This window comes from Tyto alba, unplaced genomic scaffold, assembly GCF_018691265.1.
Source record: "Tyto alba isolate M040663 unplaced genomic scaffold, T.alba_DEE_v4.0 Super-Scaffold_16, whole genome shotgun sequence".
In the NCBI taxonomy this organism is placed as follows: Eukaryota; Metazoa; Chordata; class Aves; order Strigiformes; family Tytonidae; genus Tyto; species Tyto alba.
Genome location: NW_024881278.1, coordinates 20283308 through 20309191, shown reverse-complemented (window position 1 = coordinate 20309191; position 25884 = coordinate 20283308). Strand labels below are relative to the sequence as shown.

Here is a 25884-nt window from a genome sequence, read left to right as displayed (position 1 = left end):
GGACTGTGCCAACATCCAGAAATACTATAAAGGCTACGTATCAGTAAGCATGGTTGTAGCCCAATAGCCTGGTGCAGTAAGCAACTTTGCATTTTAATGGCAATGACTTTTCACATCTTCAATTTCTTAAACATATCCTTTTTCAGTAGATACACTAAAAATGGCTAAGAAAAAAGCTTCCATGCACTTAAAATAGATCATCATCTACAAGCTTTCAGACAGACAAACACACAACATATTCAAAATTGAAGTGAAAAAATTTTTATGCACCATAAAAAACTGATATGCTTCACTGGATAAAAATGGATTGTTTGCCTTTGGAATAAATATGCTTTTACTAGCAATCTTCCAGGCAATTAGCTAAACAACTGTTTTAATTAACGCTCTGGAATCTATCAAGCATTGAAATGTGCCATCACTGATGAGCAACAGTTAAAGCTGGTAGTCAAAGCGTAAGGGAGAGGAATTCTAGCTTGTTTCTAAGCATATTTAACATCTCCAGACAAGTTTCTTTACCTTAAAATGACAATAATTATTTTACTGCCTCACAGTAACATGAAGAATAATTAGTACAATGGAAGTACAAACAGTGTGGTACTGCTTTGCCTACACATGAAATGACACATGGCAGAGGTTAGTTATGTCTTACTCTTTTTAAAATTTAATCCTGCTTTACATATAACACAGAAAGACACAACTGTGTTCCTCACCTGTGGCAGCAACCCCAGTTTCCTCTTGTTATTTGTAACTCCCCAAAAATTCCCCTCCTGCAGCTCCCTGTCACTTTAGGGAGCTGCTTCCCATGGCTGGCAAGAGCAGCACGTGAAGGAGCTACACTGGGTGCCCACTTAGCCAAACCAGAGAAAAGCAGCACATGAACCACAAACTGAGTCAGATCACAGAAGCCTCAATTTCTAAGAGACAAACCAGGCTAGAACAAGAAGTTGTACTATTTTCTATCATTATTAATTTCCTTGAAGTTAACAAAGTTAAAAGCCAGTGATCTAGTCAAAAATCAATCCTACGTTACAGTCCGATTTCCAAAACAAGGCACACCTACAAGCATCACACTGCTCTGTTTCTGTCAAGTGCATTTTCTAAATGATGCATATCAATCCAGATTGTCAGATTCTAAAAAAAACTTGTCTGTGACATTCATGGAAAAATGAGGAAAAAAGCAGCAGCGGGAAATCTTTAAAGCAAGCAGGAATTAAAATTCCACCTAGGCGTATCTGCACTGGATTAGAACAATTGTTCTCTTATACATAATAAGGAACTGCATACCATCTCCCTTTGTTTATGTTCTCCATAAAGTAAGAACAATCACTCAGGATAAAGGAAAAAAAAAAAAAAAAGAGGGCAGATTAAGTGGGTGTTTGATCAAAAACATCTGTAATTGGAAAGCAAGAAGAGTCAAGTGAGACTTCTTGGTGTATCAGAAGGTAGTTGGCAAAGTCCAGTGGTTGCATTAGAGAACCTAAGTCAAAAGCCTCTTTTTACATGTAACTCCAGGCTTTATATATTTCACTTTACCTCTGAAGGGAGATTAAAAAGCTAGAGAATGCAGATGGCCGTTTGTTTGTCAGTACTTTGCATTTCTCTTTCCCAGCTTGCTGAATTCCAGACATTTGCCAGGAACACTATCTGTCAATCACACAAAGTGGATGATCTAAGCTTTTACCATCAATCATTTATATTCCCTGCTGGATTTGTGGGCTGAGGACCTTTTCCACCATCAGCTTAGCATGCACTAGAAAGCCAAATAGTTTTCTGCCTTTTCTGTTTGCTTGTTTGTTTTAATTATAATAACAAGTCCCAAACCTTGATATATTTGAACACTGAAGAATTATTTTACAAAACCAGCACCTTCTGTTTCTGTATTTATTCTTTCCCAAAGTTTTCTCCATATCAAATTTGCTATTCATAAGTGAAAGGAGTATTTCCCTGTTCCCACTGAAAATTCAGCCCAAGTCAGGCAAAAGGTCAAGCCTCCTCCACTCTGTCTCCTGAAAGCAACACCAGTAATGAAGATCTGATTATTGCAACTTAGCCAAGTGTTTTGCTGATTCTGTTTGAGAAAAAAAACATGCTTGCACATTACAGCTGTACTGCCTTGATGTGCCTACCAGAACAACTCCTACAAACAGGAAGTATTGAAGAGCTCTCAGACAGAAGATATTCTACTCTACTCTGAAAAAATACAACTCCATGTGGAATATTTTGACAGATAACCTACTTGGTTCACTTTTGGGTTCTGGATGTCTGGGAGTTGTGGTGCAGTTTTGGTGTGATAGCAGCTAGGTGAGAAGATGAGGCCATGGATTCATGTGCTAAAGGTCTACCCAGTCAGTATGGACTTTGATGGGATTCACACAAATCCATGGATTTTCAGTACATTATATCAAACATCATGTTAGACTTATTCTTAAATAAATAGTAATAGTTGTTACAGCAGCCAACACCAGAATCTAGTTCAGGTCCCTACCAGATCTGGCTTCATCTGCCCATCTGAACTACAGAACTGTGATCTGACATAGTCCCAGCAGACCCAACGATAAGCTAGAATGACCAAACACTGCTTGATGGCACCTCAGCAGCAATGCAGCACTAAGTGTATCTTGGAACTCAGGTGTTAGCAAATCCTGTTCTCTGTGATGCTGATCCACAGCAGCTGCTGCACCAGCACAGCTCCCCAAAGCACCCACGCTGGCCTGCGCCCTCGGGATTTGTGCTCCACCTCCAAGCAGTGGGACACACCAACTGCTGTAAAGGCAAACACAGATTCTCTGTGTCGGTCTCTATTCTAGTGACTGCTCAGTTAAAATGCTGCTGAAATTTAAAAGCAAACAAAAAACTTGGCCTGATCTTTTTTTTTTTCTCCTGAACAGATTTGAACAGAACCAGAGGATCTGAAGTTAGTCCATTTCACAGGGTCCTACCAATTGTATTCAATAATAATTTCACTGAGGACAGTGTATTTACCCCTAGGTGTTCAAAGCCAGTGATGGAAGACTCGGGTCAACTCCGCTCCGTGATCACCACGTGTCTGTTCGGCATCAACTGAAAATCCTTCCCTCTCCTCTCTTCTCCTCCTTATCTAAGCAAGGCAAGCAATTTAAATTCTCCCATTTTACATAGAGAAGAAAGATGCAAGGAAAGTAGAGGCAACAGAATAAAAATATTTTTTTCCTTGTGATGCATTGTCTTAAGGCAACGAGTATCTGCCAGCCAGAAAAAATGGAGCTACCGTTTGGCACCAAGGTTGAATATTCAGCATCCTTCCCACAGATAAACTGCACAACTTGACAGCCACAGAATAGCCTGTAGTTTGGTCCTGGTCCTCCAAAACAGTGCAAGTGGCAGGAGATGATGCATGGAAGTGATTTGCTGCTTTGGATTTTCTTAATATTTCTCAAGTGCAAACTGAGACACATAATGAGAAGTGAATGACCATCTACACTGCAGAGAATATACTACTTCTTATTGATGAGGGGTTTTAATCGTTCTTTCCCTCTAATAAGACCTTAAGGAAATAAAGCCAGAGTATCAGTGCCACAGAAACCAAAACAAGTGTTACAGTGATAATAAACTGAAGTTGCACTTTCAGTGATTTGCCTGGTGCACAAATAGAAACAGTGTATCTGTTCATGTTTTAAAACACAGCTTGGCAGCATTTTGCAGACAGTTTACTATACAACTGCATCAATTTTCTCCATTGAAGTTCATTACTGTACAAACAAAATAAAAACATTTATTTTAGAGCAGGGGATGAGTAGCAACAACATGAAGCTAAGGCTTCTATTATTATTATAATTAATGTGTTTATTTGTCTATGAATAGAGTGTGGATTATATTTCGCTGCTTGACTTAGTGTAATGAGAAGAAGAGTTTTAAAATGTCAACTGGGCCCTACCAGGCTTATTCACAAAAAGCTAGGAGGCTTCACCAGAATCTGAATCATTTATGCTTATTTGCTTTTTAATGATTACTGTAAAAAATATTATAAATATGTCTCCAATTTGTACAAACTCAGAAGACATGGAAGTTCCCAGCTCAAATAAATTCAAATACATTTGTGACTCTAGTTATTTGTGTTGGTTAAGTAATAGGAAAAACACAGCTCAATCTGTGTTGTCATTGCATGGACAGTGCTAGTTCTCTGATCAAAAAACCTGTATGAAAGGCTCAGATTGCAATATCCTCAGACGTTATTCCCAGGTGACTTAGAAACAGGCTGTATGTTATAGCTATTGCTTGAAGCTTACATTAACGTCCCAAAATTTGATTTTTTTTTTTATTTCAGACAAAATGATTCACAAGAGTTTAAAATAGTAGATTTTACCTTCTGAAATACATAAAGTAAATATTTTGAAAACATCAGAAAGTTCACAGCTATAGTATACTTTATCTTATTTACTATTTCTAGCAAGTCCTTGAGGATGAATTTAACAATGTTGCAGAAACAAAACTGAAAAAAAGTTCTAATTTGAAACTTGGAGAAAACAAAGAAAAATAAGTGTTCTGTGAAGATGGATTTTTTTGGATTTATTTTTTTCAACCTGGCTTTTCAGTGAAAAAAAATATTCTTTTTCCTCCAAAATTCTGAGACAGAAAAAAATCCTACCAAAATCCAAAGCAAAAATTAAAATTAATTCAGTGGTTCAACTGCCAAAAATCAGGGCCTTTACAGAAATCCAACTTCTATGTTAAATTATAATTTCTACCTCTTCATACCTCTGTTTGGAGTATGCACACAAACATAATGGGCAAGCCTTCCTAACACAGCCTGAGATCTCAAGGAACATGCTGGAACAGAGCGCCTCATCTCCACCACATCTCAATTTCAGCTGCCAGCGTGTCCTGCATCACTGTTGCCAGTAGCCTGGCGGACATTACCTTCTTCCAGAGGGAACTTCTTCCACCTGTGGTGGTGTCAGACTACTTAAGAACACATTTTGCAAAGTTGCGTAAATTCACAACAATAAAACATGAAAGCGTAGGGGGAAAAAAAATAAAAAAATATCTGCTGATTTGAAGTGCCAAGAAGTTCACAGCTGAAGTCTCTATTCACAGGGAATCCCCCTCCTCCCCAGTTATTCCAGCAACTGTTTTAAAAATCTGTTTCTCCAATACCCTGCACAGTCTTAAACCATCTATAGATATCAGTGGACAGGGGCCTTGGCAATTCCTACTTTTAATGCTCTACCAGAAGAGATCAACACAGATTAAGTCATGCCTGGCTGAAGTCTCAAAATAGGCAATTCCTGACATCAACCCACACTACATTTTCCAGATATCTGGAACACAGGAATAAGGAATACTCTGTCCAAAACCACCATTTGTAATAAACCTGTATTTCTCAATAAAAGTATCAGAGCTGCTCCTACATCCACCATGGAACTAAAATTTTGTATTGAAGTGGACGTCTTTATATCACTGTCTTTTTAAAAGTTTAGCTGGATCTCCATTTCTAGTATTTTTGTTAATAGTGTGCTTGGACACACATTGAAGAAATCACTTTTAAAATTGTTCCTTCAGTTGATGTTCACTCAATCACTTCATAGAAACATGAAACTTGTCCAACCTGCCTATATATGTCAACTTGGAAAAAAAAAAAAAAAAGCTTTAAATGATAAATAGAAAAATCACAATAGAACTACTGAATATAAGGTTGGATTTTAATTTCAAGCATTCCTTTTTTCAAAGCATCGCTAGTCACGTTACAGTCTTATTCAACAGTACAAACAATGCTGTGTCATTATATACTGTCTTTGAAAATAGTATGAAAACTCTAATGCCATCCATAATCCTGCAACCACTTCTTAAACCTATGAGCACAGCAGCTTGGCATTTTTGACACAGGAAAGTGTACCTAAATTTAAAACTCAGGTGAAGAATTAAGTAGAGAAGTATGGGATTTTTTCAAAGACTTGGAATTAAATAACAACATGCCCCAAAACACACAATTAAATTCTGAAAATGGTGTTGTACACAAAGCAGTTTAGTTTAGGGAAACCTGAGTTAGCTCAGGTACCAGAACAGTCTGAAGACAGCAGCCTGGACTCAGCACAGTTAACTTATCTGACATCTTCAACACTGCTGAGAAGCAATTTTCACATGATTGTGTGGAAGATGCAATGCTTTTCCACTGAGAAGGTCTAAGACAGACAACACTTCAGCACTGCTATTTTCCCCTCCTCTAAAATAAAGCATCCCTGTGGTGCAGTTGCCCTTGCAGTTTGCACTGTCTTATCTGGATGCAAATCTGTCACACCAAAATCTGAATCAAACCTCTTGTGTCTATATCTGAATGAAATGCTTATGGCTAAATGAATAAGCTAAAGCAATTGTAAAGAAAACAAACAATTATTCTTATAACGTTCCTTTAAGATTGCAATTAGATAAAATTAAATCAGCAGGAATTTCTCCACACAAAGCAAATGGAGCATTTAATATCCTGCTGACACAAAACATGGCACACCAAGCTCTCCTACAATATCATGTGAAAACCACAGTCTCCAATCTTGTCAACGTTATAGCTTTGTAAATAACGATAAAAGATCTGTATTTCAGGGACATTCAATTCGCTCTTCCTCAACTCATATGTGATCCTAAAAGTGCATCCTTTGCACACTTCTCCCACTCCCCAACCCCACGCAAATTAAAAGGGATATATCCCACTTTCCCCCTGATGGTGAAGGCGGCAGCCTGGTTTAGACTATAAATTGCCATTCTTCACATTCTGTTACTTTGTACTTTCATGCTTATCTAATATCTATATTCTGTTATTTCTGCTGAATAGCAACAGCAAACCGTCCTTGCGAAGGGCAATGACCTTCCTTGCTCACAATAAATTACTGCCTTGATTTCCTTTCCTATCTCATTCACTTTACCTGCCCTTTGCAGAATCAGGAGTTGGACTCACTGATTCCCACAGGTCCATTCCAGCTCAGGATATTCTATGATTCTGTGATACTCTTTGCTAAACCAACAGTCAATAAAAAAGTTTATTCTTTTGAAAGTTTTTAGATCCACTAAGGATAGCAAGAACATAATAAATGCTGAACAGCTGGGATGCAACACTTGGGATAAACTGCTTTACTCTTGGGATAAACCATTTGTGTGGGGGTTTTGTTTCTTCTTAACTAAACCTTCCTTTTAACTAAACCTAAATAGTAAATGTTATTTTTCTCATCCGTTGCTCAGCTCTGAAGATCACAGCGGTTTTCAAGTTTTCATTTTTTTAATTGCTAAATAAAGGCTTAAAGAATTCCAGTCTCTAATCAAATCCACAAAACTAACCTCCAGTGTTACCATCCCCACACACAGGAGCCCCTTGCAGGGATCATCAAGATCACTTCAGCAACTCTGAACAATTCACCTAAATGAAGATCTGCTACTCAGTCAGACTCTCTAGGAGTCATTCACTGACAAATTTTGCAGCAGTCTGAAAATGTAAGAACAAGACATTCCTTTCCTCACTGCTATCTAGAAAAAAAGCCTGCCACCCCAATTTCAAGGGTCTTCTCCTTCCTCTCTCTAGCCTATTACTGACATGTTTTCCTAGATTTCAGAGGTTACCCCAATTTCAAGCAGAAACAGTTGGAACCAACTTTGGTCCAGGAATCACTTGCTTCCTTCAGATTTCCTAGAGAAGAGGGATTTTCTGTTCAATATTGGAGTACAATGATGTCAGTCTTATCTAACTTAAAACTGATTATTTTCTAGTAAGATCAAAAATGGTTTTCTTATTCAGATATTTTTACATACGCATTAACACAATATAAATCCTTTTCTAACAAAGCCTCCTAGCCAGTCCTTACGTGTATTTCCATAAAAGTCTGCAAAGTTAATTTTGCTACTATGCCATTATTTTCTATAATTTTAATGAAATTATATATGCACACATGCAATTGGAGAGATAACACAAGAACTAGCACTTCCTCTACAAATGGTGAGGAGAGATTAAAAAGGTCCAGACTAAAAGGCTGGAGGATCAGGGACGTAGCCTGTCAGCCCCATCAATGGCATATCATCCACCCAGCTGGACTTCTAACATCAGCTTCTTGATTACTGCAGTTCCAAACAATCTACGTTCTCACATTGGACTAAGGAAATGTGTACCTCCTTAGAGTAAAAAAATATAAAGAGCGCACTGAAAGACAGTTTAGGTTTTCGAGCTTCCCTAAACTAAGAAACAACAACTAGCTATGCAGGCTTATTTCATGCTTATTCTACAACCCCTTTCCTCCTGCACATTTCAAAGAAAGCTGCAGCCAGACCTTATGGTCCTGCCTGAAACACGTTTAATTCAAGAGGAATCTTTTAAGAAGACATTCACTAAATTAAGCAAATCTCTCTTGAGCATCGGTAAATTTTAACTTTTCAAAGACCTACGATAAGGTCAAGTTTTCAGATGGCCAGTGGCTCAGCCTGAAAGGTCTGCTCCAAAGCAGAGAAACTAGAGCTGCCAAATGAATCGCACATAAATGGTTGATTGTTTTTAACAGCGACATAACAACCCATTTTCTCTAACCACATTTGGATAAATGGGCAACATTTTAAGCAAGAGTAGTTCAAAGAGATATGTCAGTCTCGGGTAGATAAAGGAGCATCAGCCCAGATAAGGCTTAGACAAGTTAAAAGCAAAGCCAAATTGAAAACAGTCTCTTAATGGAAGTCCTGCACAACCCATGCTTCACTCTGTTCTCTTCAGGGCCGGGACTATAGCGCCGAGTGTACGTCAGTGCTTCACCCTACGCAATAACAATGGTGTAAATGGAAGAACAATGAACTACAGAAAACAGAATTGTATTTCATCCAAGCAGCTTCCCACAAGCTAATCTTCACTAATCTCACTCATATACTTACACATTAACATAGAAAACTATAGTAATACAGTGCCTCTTCTTGCTCTGTCTTCCACTTCTGTCCCATTTGTATTAGAATGAATCACAAATAACCAAATCACCTGGCTTAAAGGTAACTTTTTTGTTTCTTTGACGCATCAAAGCCAAAGATTGTGTTGCATGCAAATGCTTTAATTCAGCAGAAATTTTGGATAGAAATCAAAAATATGTCTTTCATCCCAACAAATCAAACTTCATACAAAATGTGTCAATTTCTTTGATTTTTTTACTGTAAACATTGAAAAGATTTTTTTTTTTTTTTACTAATTTTTGTGTTTGTTTCTAAGTCAAGTTCATGGGGAAGGCAATCTTAGGGGACACAAAAAAACCACATTTTTTTCCACCACTGGCCTGTGTGCGATTTCTTCCAACTCAGTACTTGTATTAATCCAAGTCAATCAAAGTCAGTGCTTTGTTATAAGAACATAAGCCTGAACTGCGAATATACATGTCTCTTGGGTATTACACAGAACTGTCCTGGAAGGATATTATGCAAGTACACTCCAAATTCCAGGGCTACACAATACACTTCTATATGCTATTCTGCAAGGCTAAATGATTTCAGAACTTGAAAATGTTTCATATGAATTTGATCCTTTAAGGATTAACTGTAGTTTGCCTTTGGTTTATGTAATGCTGCACAGCAGTCACAGACTAATTTAGAGATTCAATTTATTTCTCTATTGTAAGGAAGATACAGACTACATTGAAAATTGCAAAGGCTGCTTTATTAAGTGACAGCTAACGCTGAGCAAATAATTCACCTTGAATAATTTATGCACTTGTTTTTTATTTTTATTTCAGGAATGTCTGAGGGAAGATTACAGTCTCTCTGACATACCTGTTAACTGAAATTACCCTACAGAATTCCTTGCACAGTTTGCTGTTACATGCCTGATGTTTATAGCTATGCTTAGTCGTGACTGGTAAACAAAACTTATGGCATAGGCTGTTCTGGCTGAATGATCAGCAAAAATCGCATTTCTTGTAGAATTTAGATCTTTTTTTTCCTTGTAGTGCCTCTTGTGTACTTTTATCAAGAACTTGACAAGTTTAGCTGAACATGAAATTAAAAAAATAAATCATTGCTATTCTATGGATAAGAAAACAGAGATTACAAAGAAGTTAGGGAGGAAATCCTGACCCATCTCCTGCAGCATCCTTCAGTGATGTGGTGGTTACGTTATGCAATGCTGAAGGAAAAGAAAGTCCAGCTGATTTAGAATAGTGAAAAGCAGTTAACCACATAATTTCTTATCAGGATAGAGGCCTTCAACAGAAGGCTTCACAGCTTTGGTACACACATGTGTAGAACGGATTTCTTAGTCCAGAAACTGAAACGCAAAAATTGATCCAAAATGAAATCTCACAATCACAAACAGATACCACTTCATTTTACTTTCCTCTCAGATTAAAATATTCACAAAGAAAATGACAGAGCTCATCAACTTTGGTGTGAGCTAGAGAACTGACCTCAAATTAAAAAAAAAATAAAGGTGTGGAGGGAAGAGGATCAGTAGTTACTATCCCAGGAGAACAGCAATATCAAGATATTTCTATTCATTCAGATACCGAGGGATCTGCCTTATTTATCTGTAGCTAGCACTCTGCAGCAGCAGAGATCAGGGGTTCAGGTTTCCTTAACACTGATTTCTCGAGAAATCTAGGCTGAGTGTTTTCTAAAGTGAGTATTATAATAAAATACAAAGTTAAAGACGAGGAGGAAAATTGGTATCTTTAAAGGATATTTTAAAAAATTCTATGTCAGCGCTTTTTACCTATACCGATTAAATAGAGCATCAAGACATTTTGAGGTTTTCTTCTTGTGATGGACACAGAAAGAGGCATTATGGGATAAAAAGTGACACAAACTGAAAGGCTTTAGTTTGTTCTACATTTGCGATGTTAATTCATTAGAGTTCAACATGGCAAAAGGTATTAAGTTCTTGATGTGCAACTTAGAAAAGCAGAAGTTGCTAGTATCATATAGTACAGAATAGCACAGGTGAATCCAGAATAAAAGAGAATCAGTTATACCCCTACTTTTCACCTTTTTTTAGTTTCTTGTGTGGCACAAAACACTATGAACTTGATTCACCAAGACACTAAATTTGCCCCATGTTATATATACAATCCCATTCAGACGTAGAGAAACACTGAACTCAGCATAATTATTAGCCTCCTCATTTTCCAGTAGACATTCCTCTTAGGAGACCTGGGTATATGTGTTCAGAAAGATTACCAAGCTGTTTTCTTCAGTTTTTCCAGGCTGCTATGAGTGACAGGGACTCGATTAAGCCACCATGAGAATTTACGTTATCACAAAAGGGTATGACAGAATCAAATGATAAGTATCACCTCCTCAATGCTCCAGCCACCTCCTGATTCATCTACTTCTATTGGATTATCACACTCTTTTCTCCTAGCTTTGCCTCACAATATTGTTCACACCACTACCAGCTTCTTTTTAATGCCTCCAACCTAAAGTTGTCATTCCAAGTTAATACAAATCAGTTCTAAATTTTTATATTACTTTGACTGTGAAAGAGATAAATATTATTTCAACATGAGATTTTAAATAAATCTAATTGGAAAATTTTCAGCAGAAGTAGATGATTATCAGGGGACAGGAGAGAGGCAGGAAAACCAGGCACTTCAAAAAGAAGTTTTCTGTAGTCCTCAGTGAAATTTCTAATGAAAAGAGATGTGGTGAGACCGGGAGAACCCCATGACTGACCAGGACCCCAGTGCTCAAGTAGAGTTTCCACTGAACAGAAGAAATAGGGTTGAAGCAATCTAGAGATGAGATGATTGCTCTTCCTGTTTCCCTGTGTGGAACGGGAAGGACAATAAAATATAACTCACCAGGCTGTGGTAAAGTGAACTTGACTGAAGGGTTTTAAAGAGTTAAGTGCTTGAGTATTAGAGGCTATAAAAATGCTCTACACATCTATATTTGTGCACAATGCGTATTATCAGCTGTGAAACTCACCCAGTATAGCAACGACTTCATCATCCTGGATTACTTCCAGAGACCCCGAAACCACAAAGCAAAGGCTGTCGACGCTCTCACCGGCATGGTAGATCAGGTCTCCTGGGGCACAGTGCACTGTCTGAAATTCCATGGCAAGTGCTCGAAGGCATCCATCGCTTGCCAGCCTGAAGGCTGGGTGCTCCTTGAAAACTTTGCGGTTCAGATGCACGCAGATATCTGCTCTCATGTCCTTAGGGCATATCTGCAAAACCTGAGAAGGAAAGCGGGCAATCAATTCCTGTCCATAGCTTATATGTGCCTATTATCCCTAGTTTACTACACAGGTTTAAGAACTGCTTTCCTCCCATAAAATTTCTAACCTCAGTCCGTACATTTATTTTTATATTATTTATACACATAATCTACCATACTAACTTAGTCTACTTTACAACGCCTAAAGGAAAATTTTGTTTTCATCTCAGCAACATACTCTGCTGGATATTGAATTGACAGGGTAAGGCCTCAGGTTTTAAGACAATAAAACTGAGAGCACAGCAAAACAGAAAGTGTTGGAGAAAAGCTTCCTGAAGGATTGTTTCTAGAGGGTAGGTCACTCTTGCTAGGAAAATCCCATGAAAAGCCTGCACAGATTATATGCTCCAAGTGAGAGACTACTGTATAGAGAAGTGTAATCTCATATCCCTTTAGCAAAAAAAAAAAAAAGTTACTAATCATAGTACTGAGATTTGCAGGTATTCAAATTCACCCCTCAGTGGCAGTAACACATTGTTGTTCACACAAGAAAAGAACTTTAAGGTATGATACTGTGTTGGGCAACTTCTTATCTTCCAAACGCAATGCTTCTCAGGGCAATTCATGATGTATGCTCCTAAGGGTACACAAACTGATGCTTAGCACAGCGGGTACAGTCAGGGCCATTTCTGAAGCTTTTTAATATAACACAGACAGCTGAGTGGAAAGAATACAGAATTACTACTGCATGTACAGATTAAAAGTTCCTGGCAAAAACACTTGAAATACATAACATGAACAGGGTTTTGAGATGACAAAATCCTTGGAGGATATTCTGTGATGAAGTGCATCTCAGGACATACTATTTGAAAAAAACATTGACTGGTGTAAGTCTGCTCATTTTTTTTTTTTTTTCCCTCGGTAATAACTATTCCATCCAATTAAGGAGCACTCTGGGTAAGCTTCAGAGTTATTCTCACACATTTTCCTGGATGCAAAGACATGGCTGCTTCCATGCAAACACTACTGGAAAACATAAAGGTAACACAGGAAGCACTGTGGCTATGCCTGCACCTTGCAACGGGGCTCTGTCCAAGATCTGAGCAGAGAACCAAGCTCATAACTCTGTGCACAGCACTGGTTCCAGATACTACGCTTGTTACTCCAAAGGCAAATGACTCTACCACCAATATCATCATCATTGGCCCACCTCCAAGCAGACAGACCTGCTATTACAGATACCACTTCTGAAAGAGATATTTCTATAGGAGTTTAGTGTAGGGCACTCATGGATGATCTCTCCTGGCTGCCCCACAGGGACCAGCAGCCAGTTCTCAGTTTTCCAGGTTCACAGAAATGGGTTGGGGCAGCAAGACCAGCATTTAACATGGAACACAGGCAGCGGCCATAGTGGCCATAGCTGTCTCTGCAATTACCTCACTTACTCTGGCAAAAAAAACATTCTGTATTTGCAGATCCTTGCCAAACTTTGCTACTAGAATTACACATACACTTCAGTTACTTGAATGTCATGCACAAAAAGGGTTGTTGTAATAGAAATAGTGGTAAGAAAACCTGAATATACGCGAGAATATTTAAAATGAGACTCTTATCTAAAAACCCCTTAGTTTCCCAGTCTAAGAGGAACTCGACTCATTTTCCATTCTCCATTTAGAGAAGTTGTCTCCAGACTTCACAAAAATTAAAGGGATTAAAGACATTTGAGAGTTACAGACAAACAGGAGAAGACTTTCATTTGTAGGGGAGGCAATAAACATATATTCATGGATTAATTTTACAATCTTTCAGCAGCTCTTGGTTAAATTTTGTTATACTGGCATTTTCTAGACTTAAAGACTTTGCTTTTAGCTGATTATTCACTCCTTGGCATGCCTGCAGTTAACATTGAACTGGCAAATTTGTGGCCTACAAAACAGTGAGGAGATTGATTCTGTGCTAAGTTCATCTTTAAATATCTGCCTCATCTGTAGAAAGCTGTACTGCATTACACAGCAACACAACTACCACTGTTCTGTCACAGAAGCAATACATGTTTTATTCAGTGCACGACATCCTAGAAGTTATACACAGGCATCAAACCAACACAGCTCAGACCTGAGAGTTTATGGATTGGCACTGCCATTAGTCGGTCTTTTATCTGCTAGCTTTTGCTATGCAGATAAAAGTTGATTTCTTGGTTTTACAGTCACCACTACCGGCAGTTCAGCTATGAACACACCAGTTATTGAAAATGCCACCATATTGAGGTCTTTGATGTCCTGATAATTGGAGACTTTTTTTCTTGTTTATTAAGATAATTCTCAAAGGCTACAGTGAGTTGCGCTTGGTTTGGTTATCCTGCTGTCTCCAAAGGCATTTTTAAAGCATTTCTCTCCTTATCAGAGGCAGCCAAGAATGAACTTTGAAGATAAGTAAAACAAACATGTTTTACATCGCAATTTTTTTCTTGTTGCTTTGTTAAATGATGAGAGGAGCTTGTACTGCAGGGTGAATGAAAGTACCAGTATTCATTACACTGTATATCCTCAGATGTTGTCTCTCCAACCTTCCCCAAATGCTACCTCACATGCACAACACCACACAAAGATATTCTGTAAGAAAACAGGCAGAGCAGCTTCTAATCAGCACTATCCAATACTAAAATACCATTTCTTTCTGAAAGCTAGTATGATGGACACTGCTTCCCAGAATCATGGTCTGGGATCTAAATGGCAGATATGCTGAAGACCATTTAGGAAAGTAAACAGTACCACTGGTCTCCATCATTATGGAGAAAGCCACATCTCCATAATGATGCTTTAACAGCTAGACAGAAATGAGATTGTTTGCTCTTTAACCACATCATCTACAGTTTAGAATATTAAATTAAGCTGCCAACCAGAAGGCTGGTGACCAGAGCATTGGTATGATTTCCTGAATGAACCCCTCCACAAATCACATCTCTTTACAAGCAGAAGAAAAACAGTGTCTACCTCCATAAAAGATGGCAACTAATAAAAAAGCAAGTAGTTGCTTTTGTACATTTTTTTTATTTTAAAAGACAATGGGAATTTACTTGTAATATCAATGAATTAGGATGGTAACATTTGCCTCACATAAGGCAGTTTTCAAACAATACATTACTATTACAGTAATGACTTCCAGCTTTCATTAGTATCTTTAACCTGTACACAGAATATTACATTCAAATTCTACAAAGACAAAACAAATTTTACTTTGTATTCAGGCCCACAGAACTGCAAACAACCTCACACGACAGTGCAAAAAAGTCTCATTTGAAGAGATTTTCTGAGGTTGTGTTAAAACTTGGAGCTCTTTATTTACTGAAAACCAACCTCCTTCCTTCATCATTTTTATATTATTTCATGCTGTATCACCAGCAAAACATACATAATTTTACTGCAAACATATGTCAGTATGACCAAATAGCTGAAATACTGTATCTGAAAGTTGAAGATTAAGGGAAGCTACTACTTGGAACTATTTAAAGAATATTTGTCTTCTTTACTAAGAAAGTATCTCCTGTTTATTTTAATGAAATACTTCAGGATGTGACTTCTTTCCTTGCAGTTTAATTTACTTACCTTTTCAGTATCTATTCCTCGGGACATTGACCAGGTGGAAACGATGTAATCCATCACACGTTCACTCAGTCCTTTAGGGACCTGATAGAGCTTTAGGAAGTCCCGGACGCTGTTCAGCATTTCATGATATCTGTTTGTATTAGCATACATTTGCTGAAATATGGTTGTCACGTTACCAAAAATGGTTGCATACAGAAGGGCTGTAAAAAGGAAAAACCAGAGATATACATAATAAGTTGTAATGATCAGTCTGTGTTCCACTGTGCTTTAAGATTTAAAATGCCAGGCCCACAGAAACACTTGCAATATCAGTGCTTTGTTAAGAAAGCCTAATGAGCACAAGCATTTTATAGATCACCTTCAGCACCACAAATTGAGGACCACCACCTACTTTTCTGATGACAAGTCTCACAACACAGAGCTCCTGAAACACAACTATTTGTGTCTCTGTCCATCAAACAATTCGGTAGTATCCAAACCCTTATGAAACGGAAATAGAAAACACAAGAATTTTAAGACAAATAGTGTGACAGCAAATACTCTAAAATTTCATCTCTGGTTTATAGCACCTGCGTTGAAATGCCATCAATGACAGATTTCCAAGCTTTAAGTGCATTACCACAGTAGTAAGCCAAGTCATCATTACCCACCTCAGTGTGACAACAACAATGCATCAGAGCAGAAGATGGAATATGTAATAAACAGCTACCATGGGTCAGTGATTTATAGATGTAAGTTTAATAATACACAAAAATTCGCATTATGTTTTATAATCTTCAGGCAGAACAACAAGGCCTGAGGCAAGGGTTAGAGCCCTCAAAGGCAGAACGCTGTACAGCCCTTCTGACTTCATTCACCTCAGTTATGAAGCCAGCTGGTTCATCAAGATGGGTTTAAGAATAAACATGAGAAAGAAAAAAAGGCAGTACTTCTAGGTGTAGAGAGAAGCAAACAAAAACATACAGGACTTGAGAAGATCCACCTGCCAAAGCCCAAGACAGAACAGCAGGCTGGTGGCAGTCTCAATGGTCATGTTTTGACGACTGGAGCTAAGAGTCTTCCCACCAATCCAGCCCTGAATGAAGGGGAAGGATGAGAAGCCTTGAGGGGAGCTCTCCTATGTTGTGAATTGAGCCAGTGAAATGGGAGAGCCTGGCTGTAGAGGGAGAGGAACAGTCAGAGAGCAGATGTGCTGACAACCACCAGTAAGTGTGCTGGCTTGCTGAGGAAGTTCTTCCTCTTTATCATTTCCTGTACCCCAAAACAGTCACCAAATTGTCAATATCATATCTTTTCCACTCAAGATAAAAATAAATAATTGAGAAGTCATATTTATAAAAAATAAGAAAATATTTGCCTTATCTAAATACCCCTTTTTGCTGTATATTTGAATGTTTCGTCTTATGTAAATACCCCTTTTTGCTGTATATTTCCTTCCTCACACCCTCTTAAAAAAAAAAAAAGTTAAAAAACTTCCTCATCCCATTAATTCCCTTGAGAATGCAGCTATTCATTCAGGTCAGTGTTACAGGCAGATATCCTTAAGCCAACTAAGATGCTTTAGGATTTTACTACCAACAAAAAACCTTTGATAATGTGCAAGAGAAACTTACAGGACTCTCTTTCCCCTGATCATCGAAAGATGCAATTAAATTTAGTCTTGTTCAAGGCCTTTACACTGCTGATTCTCTACAGAATTCCTTCTTGATGCTGTATGACTTCTCTTCATGAGTTCCTGTAGAGACCAGCTCTCCCCTTTTCCAACTACCCTTCTGTACAGACGGATATAAAAAAATTAATATAAAAATGTGCAAACTCAGTTTAGAAAAAGTGAAGAGTATGAATAAGAATACAGTGACCAGAAATGTATAGAATATTTCTGTTTAACCTTAATTTGTGCCTGAGCTAAACCATACTGGGAAGTCTGATGCAATGAGTACTGAAGAATGAAGAGATGCTTTAGAAACCAGATTTACTATAAATGCTCCTTAATCCATGAGTATTTTGTATTTGAACAGCATTACCTTTCCCTAACTATGTCCCATTTTGCTCTGTTAAGCAGATGTTTTCTGTAGATTTCTGAGCAACCATATTTGTGTGCATACAGCTATCTCTTGCTCTCTGGTGAACAGTGAGACCTGGGGGTTCAGTATCTTGGGACATATAGCTCTGTGCCAGCAAAGTTAAAAATGGAGTCCCCTCACTCTGTCCCATTATTGTCCAGCTACATGAACCTTAAAGAAAAACCAGATATCTGGTTCTTCATTTTGATTATTGAGGTAAGTAGTCCTGGAGCAGTTTCCATTGCAAATTGCAGCTACTATGCTCCAGTATGACAATTATCCTGGTAAGAAAAATTATTCTTGACTACGTTCATTTTTTATTTTTAAAAAAATCCCCAAATTTACAATCCTTAATTTATCATTAGCTAACCACTTTATTACTGTTAAAGACACATTAAAGCCAAGGATTTTTGCAGCCTAATACTGGGTAGATACATTAGCATATTAAACATTGACCTGCATAGAAATGTGTGCTTTTCCTTCTTTTCAAAGGAATAATGAAATGAACCCACTGCAGTACACTGCAGCCCCAGGAAGATTTCAGAAACACACACTCTACTACAGGAAGAAAGTTGGCCAATTTATGACAGAGAAAAATCTCCAACACCTCCTCTCCATGAATGTCAAGATCTACTAGAAAAGAGAGAGCCGCCCCCTGCCAACATTAATATTCTTTTCTGACAACCGATAAAGAAAAACACATTGTCCCCAACAATGTGGCTACCCATTTACAATGCAGTCTGTGTCACCTCATTTAAAGCAGTGTTTAAATAACGTCAAAGACAAAAACAGTAATTTCAGTAGCCAATTTCCCGCACAAGTGAATCATGAAGGTCAGACACAGGTTGGAAAGGTCACCAAATCATCTGCTACTCTTAATGATGTAACAAATAAGAATAGAGAAATAAATACAAGTCAGTGTAGGTCTCAGCTCCACAGTAAAAGATCTGGGATCTGATTTTAGAATTATAAGAGGAAGAATTTCTATCTGTAAGAATGAGAGCTTTGCAATTACCCCAATTACAGATGTAAGTGCCGCATGCGGTTCCTGAGATGAATCATCAGATTGATGATTATTTGTTCAAAATGCACTCATCCAAAGCCCTTGCATACAAAATGTGTGCATAAGAACTATACAGCAACAAGTGAGACCAACATCAACTAGTGAACAACCCCTTACGTCTTGCCCCTAAGACTTATGGTGCTTTCTAAAACTGAACTGCCTTCATTTTCACTTTCTGGAAAACTGATCCAGAAAGTCTGTCTCTCTGCATATAAGTTCCACTTAACAATTAAAACCCAAAACAAAACCCTTTTACATACTTAAGGAGTAGTGCTATTCAAAGAGCAAGCACCTAGATTTACAAATAGTAGATGATTTAAATGTGTAATTGCACTTCTGTTTCACTAAGAAGTTCCTAGTTTACAACAAATGATTGAGTTCATAGATGGCTGAGAGAAAGCATAGCCTTGAAAACCTGTTGTACTATATCACTTCTCACTGAAAATGAAACATAACTGTAAGTTAACCACAAAAATTGCATGCTTCATAGGCATTTTTCAAATAACACGCTGTGAGGTCACACAAAATTAACACTGATCAGATAAAAAGAAAACCAGAAATTAATAATTGTATGGATTATAACATAATTATATGAGAAAAACACACTCTTTTTAAACGTGCAATTAGAACAATCTAAGACCTTATAATTGCTTGAGATTAGGGGTCTTGATTAGTGGTAATTATGCCTACTTATGGGTAGAGAGCATGCAGTTAAAAGAAAAAACACTGAACAGTTAATTACAGTCTGCAAGCAAATACCAAACTGAACAGGTATCTATCAACGAATTGTTTACAGCACTAGTTTTGATATAATTATTTGTAGTCTTGCAACTTGAAACCAAAGCATCTAAAGTAAGATTTACTTAACAAGTATCCATATAACCTTCTAGAATAGTACCGACTTTAAATAGATTGTCCCATTTTCCATCAGGACAGATGCAAAGCTGCTTAATTTGCTACTTCTTAGGAAGCTTTATATATTATTAAGTTTCCTATTTGTAATTTTTCATCTTTTTAATTAATTCAATGTATAGAGATATCTTTTAATTTAGCTAGTAAAGAATAAATGTAAACAATTTAGCCATAATCTAATAGGTCAATTAATATTATGCATTTTATGAACTTTCACAATATATTTACATAACATTTTCACATAGTATAAGACAAATCCAATTGTTCCAGTCTTCCTGGCATGTACATCAATTCCTGAATTTCACAACTTGTGGAAAAAGACATTTTTTGAAGTGTAAGTAAATTCCCAGAGGAGCTCTCCCCCATGCTGTTCCAGTGACTGTTGGATCCTGCTCCTCCCACAGCTCTCTATTCTCCCAGACTGAACAGGTACATTGCTCCACCTCCCTCCTCTTTCACCCTACCAGCTTGTAATTTGCACCTCAGTTTAGGTACCCCATGAGCAAAAGCAAGGCAGTAACAATGGCGAAGATCAAAGAAGTGGCACACTACTATCCATCAAGCAAGTCTGGAAATCAATTCAATGGCAAAGAGCAAAGCAGAAAGCCTGAATAAGCCATGAGGGACATGAGCATCAAACTATGTGGCAGAACCACTTGACTTCTAGGATGAAAGATAAGAGACCACAGGCAAATTTTATTAAACTCTTAGTCAAATCCTACTGCAAATCTTCTCACACTCATCATCACATTTGCTGAAATCACCCTGCTGATGACAATTGGGACATAGAAGGACCACACTGAGCTCCAGCTACAGAGGAAATGTCTCCCCTGCAGAAGAACAGGCCATTAGTGAGGACACAGTTGACAAGGACTAAACAACAGATCAGAGACATGATTTTTCTTCCTCTTCCCATCACCAAAAAAACAGTAACTGCAATGAAATGAAAGTCAGAGACATAAACAAGGAAACAGCTGCTCTAAGAAGCCACTTAAGCAACTACCAAGGACTAGAGTAGTAGAAACATCTGTGCACCTTAAAATAGGCTGTCTGCAGTGTGTAAGGGCAGAAAGGGAAGAGTTAAGAACAGCTATGGAACAAACACCACAAAGAGCTCCCACTGCTTCTCTCATCACACCCTTTCCTAACTCTAAAAAATAAAAGCGGACTGCCACTACAGCAGCACAGACCCACAGGCAAATAACCTCTTGTTATCTCAGGGACTTCAAATCACTTATATTTTGCCAATTTAAGGCCTAATATGGAAGACAGGTAAGTGTTGGGAAAACACCGAACCTTCCAAAGAGGCTGAACTCCAGCATCCTTAAAGATGCTGCAAAACTGAAGTTTTTTATTTTTATTCGATCTGGTAGCACCCACACAGCTGGTCGCAGGTCTTTGGGCCCAAGAATTTCACAAGCCTGGGCTTCCTGGGCAGCACAAATCTCTAACAGGTTTTTCTTTTGCCTTCAGTGTGTTTGAGCTGAGATAAACAGCATGGGAAAACACACAGAACAAAACTGATCAGAAGAGCGACCAGAACTAAAGTGAATAAAAGGCAGTAAAACAAACTTCAGCATCAGCCCTGCAAGAAAGCTCTTGGTTGCAAAATTAAGGAATAGGAGTCTGGTCATACAATATATCTGTGCTGTAAAGGCAAGCCAACAGAAGACAACATTAGCATGACACTGAAAGGAATTAAAGACAAGAGCATCCCAGATACAGAGAGACTTCAAGCTGGTAGACTTTGAAATCCCTAACCACAAGGCTTTCTCACCTTCAGGAGAACAGGGCTGCACGTTCTTATTCTATAAACAAACAGCACTTGCAGACCTAATGAGTTCACCTGGCTCTTCTCGCTTAAATTATCTGAAGGCATCAGTATTTCTGCACGGCCTTGTATTTCCACTGAATGGTTAGTCCCAATGGAGTAACATCATTTTACATCCAAAGGTGCATCCTAAACCAGATATGAAGATATATGTTCTGCCTCTATTAACAGGTAAATTCTTAAACCTGACAGATAGCCATGACTGTCAACACAGTAATGTCTAGTAATTAATTGAAATTACGGCTTTAGCCCTTGATACCATAAAGACTTTCAAAGAACCATTACAATTTAATCAGCAAGTCCACAGAAAGCTCCTTGCAGAATCAAATTTTATTTCAGTCAAAATACAACAACATGGGTTAGCAAGAGCAGCAGACAATAAGATTTGCAAGGGGAAATGTCAGCATGATTACTCAAAAGTAAGACTAGAGAAAAAGGAAGATAATTCCACAGAAATGGCACTTTGCAGTTACCTCTCCATGTTTTATCCCACACAAGATAGGTTCCATCTATGCTAAGGTAAGACAGAACGGCCAGGAAATGTACTGATTTTCACAACTAGTTAAAACAACTACAATTCCTGTAAAGAACAAGATATTCACCAGAACGTCTTACAGAGGGTCATAAAGGGCTTTAAATGTGGAGCAGGATCTTGACGATGCTGTATGTTTTAAGCATGTGTACTTCAGTGAATGCTAAGCCTTGTTCTAGACTAAGCCAATTTGATTATCAAGAGTAAACTAGCTGTACAAACACATCACAGCTGCAAAAATCATCTGTATTCCAAATACACCAGGCCAGACTCACCAGTGGGACACTTTTATCAACAAGGGATGACTTCAGTCCAATGTATTCACTAGCAGGTTTTACCACGACGAGAATTATTAAAATGGCAAAATCTGATTAAATCCTCTGCAATTTGCAAGAAATGATACTACTTTACTGTTTTGTAGAATTTTATGGACAATAAAATTTAAATTGTCTAGAAAATTGAAATGGATTTCCATTTCATTTCCCAGCACTAATGAACAGATCACCATTTAAATGACAACTGAGCCATTTAAGGGCATCATTTTTCTTCTACAATTTATACAGGGTAATGCATGGCCATTTTCAATTACTTGGTTAAAATTAAATCTCCAGATACTGCTTCTAGGTTTTTACTGACTTACACCAATATAACGGCTTTTGTTTTGAAAGCTGTTTTTTATCTACCCTCAACTTACCTGAAATGGTTACCCCCAATTAGAAGCAAACTCTCATTTTTTCTAAATCTATTACTGAAATGGAGCTACACATAAAAAAAACAGTTAGGAAAAGATTATAGTAAGGAGTGAATAAAAAGGAAACGTCCTCTTTTCATGTGAAACTGCTTACATAAATACTTTTTATGGTTTCTCTATTTACCCTGTTTCCTCTATGATTTGTACGATGTTTTCCACAAAGCCTTGCAGGAATGAAATCTAGAGAGGCTCAAGGAGATCATCTTTTATCCAAACTTTCTGGTCCTTTCCCTACCATGCTGCCACATGTTCTCCTGGGCTTTGTACTGCTGGCTCAAGGCCATTCCTGTTGGCAATTCCCGAGCCTGATTTTGCAATAACCTACATATGGCCTTTGAGAGCTCAGAACTGGATCTGAATTTTGCACAGCAAAGCTATCATCCAGCATTTACACATACAGAATTCTGGACTGCACTTCCCCCCATCATTGATGTTTGCTGACAACTGTCCAAGCAGCATTCTCCAGTGTGATTCCTTTGGGTCACTGCTCCAGACCTCATTTAATTAAGGTACCTTAACATTCGAGTGAGATATTTAGAGTAAGCCTTTGTTCCCAGTGATAAATGGATTCAGGTAGATTCCCTCTACTTCCACCAAAGCACCCATGTGGGACGTTGGTAGCTGGCTGCACTTCTTGCTGAGTATGTTCAGATCTGAATCTACCACCAAGACTAAAGGAGGAAGGACCCAAGGCCTCCCTTAAGCCTGCAATGATCTTCACTTCTCATTAGGCTTAAAACCTCAACTCAGCCATGCAATTTAAACATAGGCTTTACTCACTACTCACAGGTGTGAGCATGTATGCTTGTGATTAAAGTTAAGGACAATTAAGAGAAATAATGAGACAAAGCAGCTCTTTGACCACTAACTTCCATCCACTTACTAAAGCTTCTGCTGTCTATGTAGCAAGTACATCACAGTCCTTTTTGAGCCTTTGTCTTCTCAGAGAAGGTAAAATTTTAATGTCTATAAATTATCCTAATATAAAAGCAGAGTGGAATGAAGGTACTACGGTTTCATTGTGAAATGAACCAGAGGTGGGTGGCAGAGTGCTGGCCTCACCCAGCTGGCTGATGTAAAAATTGTGCATGCCTTGTCCCACAGATTCCAGAGAGAAGTAACTTCTCTGGATTAACTGCATTGTCCCCAAATCAAAAATTAGTTAAACAAAACCCTTAAATCAACCAAAAGTGTGTAACTGAGATGAAGTCTGGGTTTTCTGTAGCTTACCTGGTTTCAAGCTGACTTTGCTCCAAGCAGTCACACTGCAAAACAATGAGTGATGTATACATTGGCTGCATAGAGAGGTTGTGTTAATCACCGAGGAGCTGCCAAGCCTGTTCAGTTGACAGGCCAGCCAGCTAGAGTTAAGAGCATGGTTGCACCTGACAGGATGAATGGATACCAGAGTTAAGGACAATAATTAATTCTCAGTTCAGATCAACTTTATTGCAAAATTAAGCCCCTAAAGCAATTGCACTTAACTGGACTGTGCTGTACCTAACTGCTTTGCTTCTCTGCAGTTCAGTCTGAAGCTTCTGATGCAATAACCTGGGTAAACCAGGTTCACAGGGTGTTGTTACTTCAATGGCCACAGAAAGACTGCAAGATGCTCTTCAGCCAATACTGAGTCACCTGACAATCCCATCTTGCACATGCACATCTTTTACTTCTGGGTGCAATAAGTACAATCACGTTATGTGACTATATTCCATACATGGTTTTCGAATACTTTCCAAACAAACTCAAAGACAAACTGGTCCAAAAGCTTCCCTTTCTTAGTGTTGTTAAATAGTTACAAATATTTAATGGTGTTTATAACACAAATAAGAATACTGAAGTTTTTAATTATGTTGAGTAAACCAGTGAGGTCTGAGATAAAGATGACATTCACAGATGAAGACTAATTTGAGATGATTAAAGAATAATTGTCACTGGAATGACTAGGTTTGAGTCATGTTCCTCCCACACAGTAATCACAGATGTGCTTGCAGACCAAAATCAATAGGTGCACACAATATGTACAGGAATGTGAAATAGGAAAACCTCATAGACAGTGGCTTCTCTAGGGGGCCTGCTTTACTGATGAGTTAGGGAAAACACCTACAGCTCATCAAAAAATAACTGAAACAACTTCCCATCCAGGAAGACCTGGATAGGCTGGAAGAGTGGGCTAACAAGAACCTTACCAAGTTCTACAAGGATCAGTGTAAAGTCCTGCACCTGGGAAAACATAATCCAGAAGTGCAGCACAGACTGGGATCTTCCTGGCTGGGGAGCAGCTCTGTGGAAAGGGACCTGGGGGACAAGCAGCTCAACATGAGTGAACAATGCGCTGCTGCGGCAGAGAAAGCCAACAGGATGCTGGGCTGCATCACCAAGGGCATCACCAGCAGAGATAAAGAAGTCATTATCCCACTCTTCTCAGTGCTTGTCAGGCCACACCTGGAATACTGGGTTCAGTTTTGGTCCCCACTGTACAAAAAAGATGTGGACAGGCTGGAGAGGGTCCAGAGGAGGGCCACAAAGATGATCGATGGACTGGGAAGGCTGCCATGTGAGGAAAGGCTGAGAGAACTGGGTTAGTTCAGTGTTGAAAAGACAAGGCTTAGGGGAGACCTTATCACCATGTTCCAGTATTTAAAGAGTGGCTACAAAGAAGATGGAAACTCCCTTTTTACAAAGAGTCACGTGGAAAAGACGAGGGGTAATGGGTACAAATTACTCCTGGGGAGATTCTGACTGGACACAAGAGGAAAATTTTTCACAATGAGAACAATCAGCCACCAGAATAATCTCCCCAGGGAAGTGGTGGATTCCCCAGCAACGGACACTTTTAAGATTCAGCTGGAGAGGGTGCTGGGCCATCTTGTCTGGACCACGCTTTTGCCAAGAAAGGTTGGACCAGATGATCCTTGAGGTTCCTTCCAACCCGGTATTCTGTTTGTTTGGGGCTTTAATGAGAAACCATGAATGACTGCATGTGAAGAAC

General features: G+C 38.5%; 1 protein-coding gene across 3 annotated transcripts in view; it reads right to left on the bottom strand.

Annotated features, from left to right (window-relative positions):
• Positions 1–25884, bottom strand: part of KCNH1 (potassium voltage-gated channel subfamily H member 1) — a 185562-nt gene that overhangs the window by 81365 nt on the left and 78313 nt on the right. For all 3 annotated transcript variants that reach the window (XR_006165065.1, XR_006165064.1, XM_042789835.1), the window contains exons 8-9: positions 15741–15940; positions 11902–12154 (exon numbers count right to left, since the gene is read on the bottom strand). Coding sequence is in view for 1 of the 3 variants with exons in the window: in XM_042789835.1 (XP_042645769.1) it covers positions 11902–12154; positions 15741–15940 (453 nt within the window). In the remaining 2 variants the exon portion in view is untranslated. The remainder of the gene's footprint in view (positions 1–11901; positions 12155–15740; positions 15941–25884) is intronic.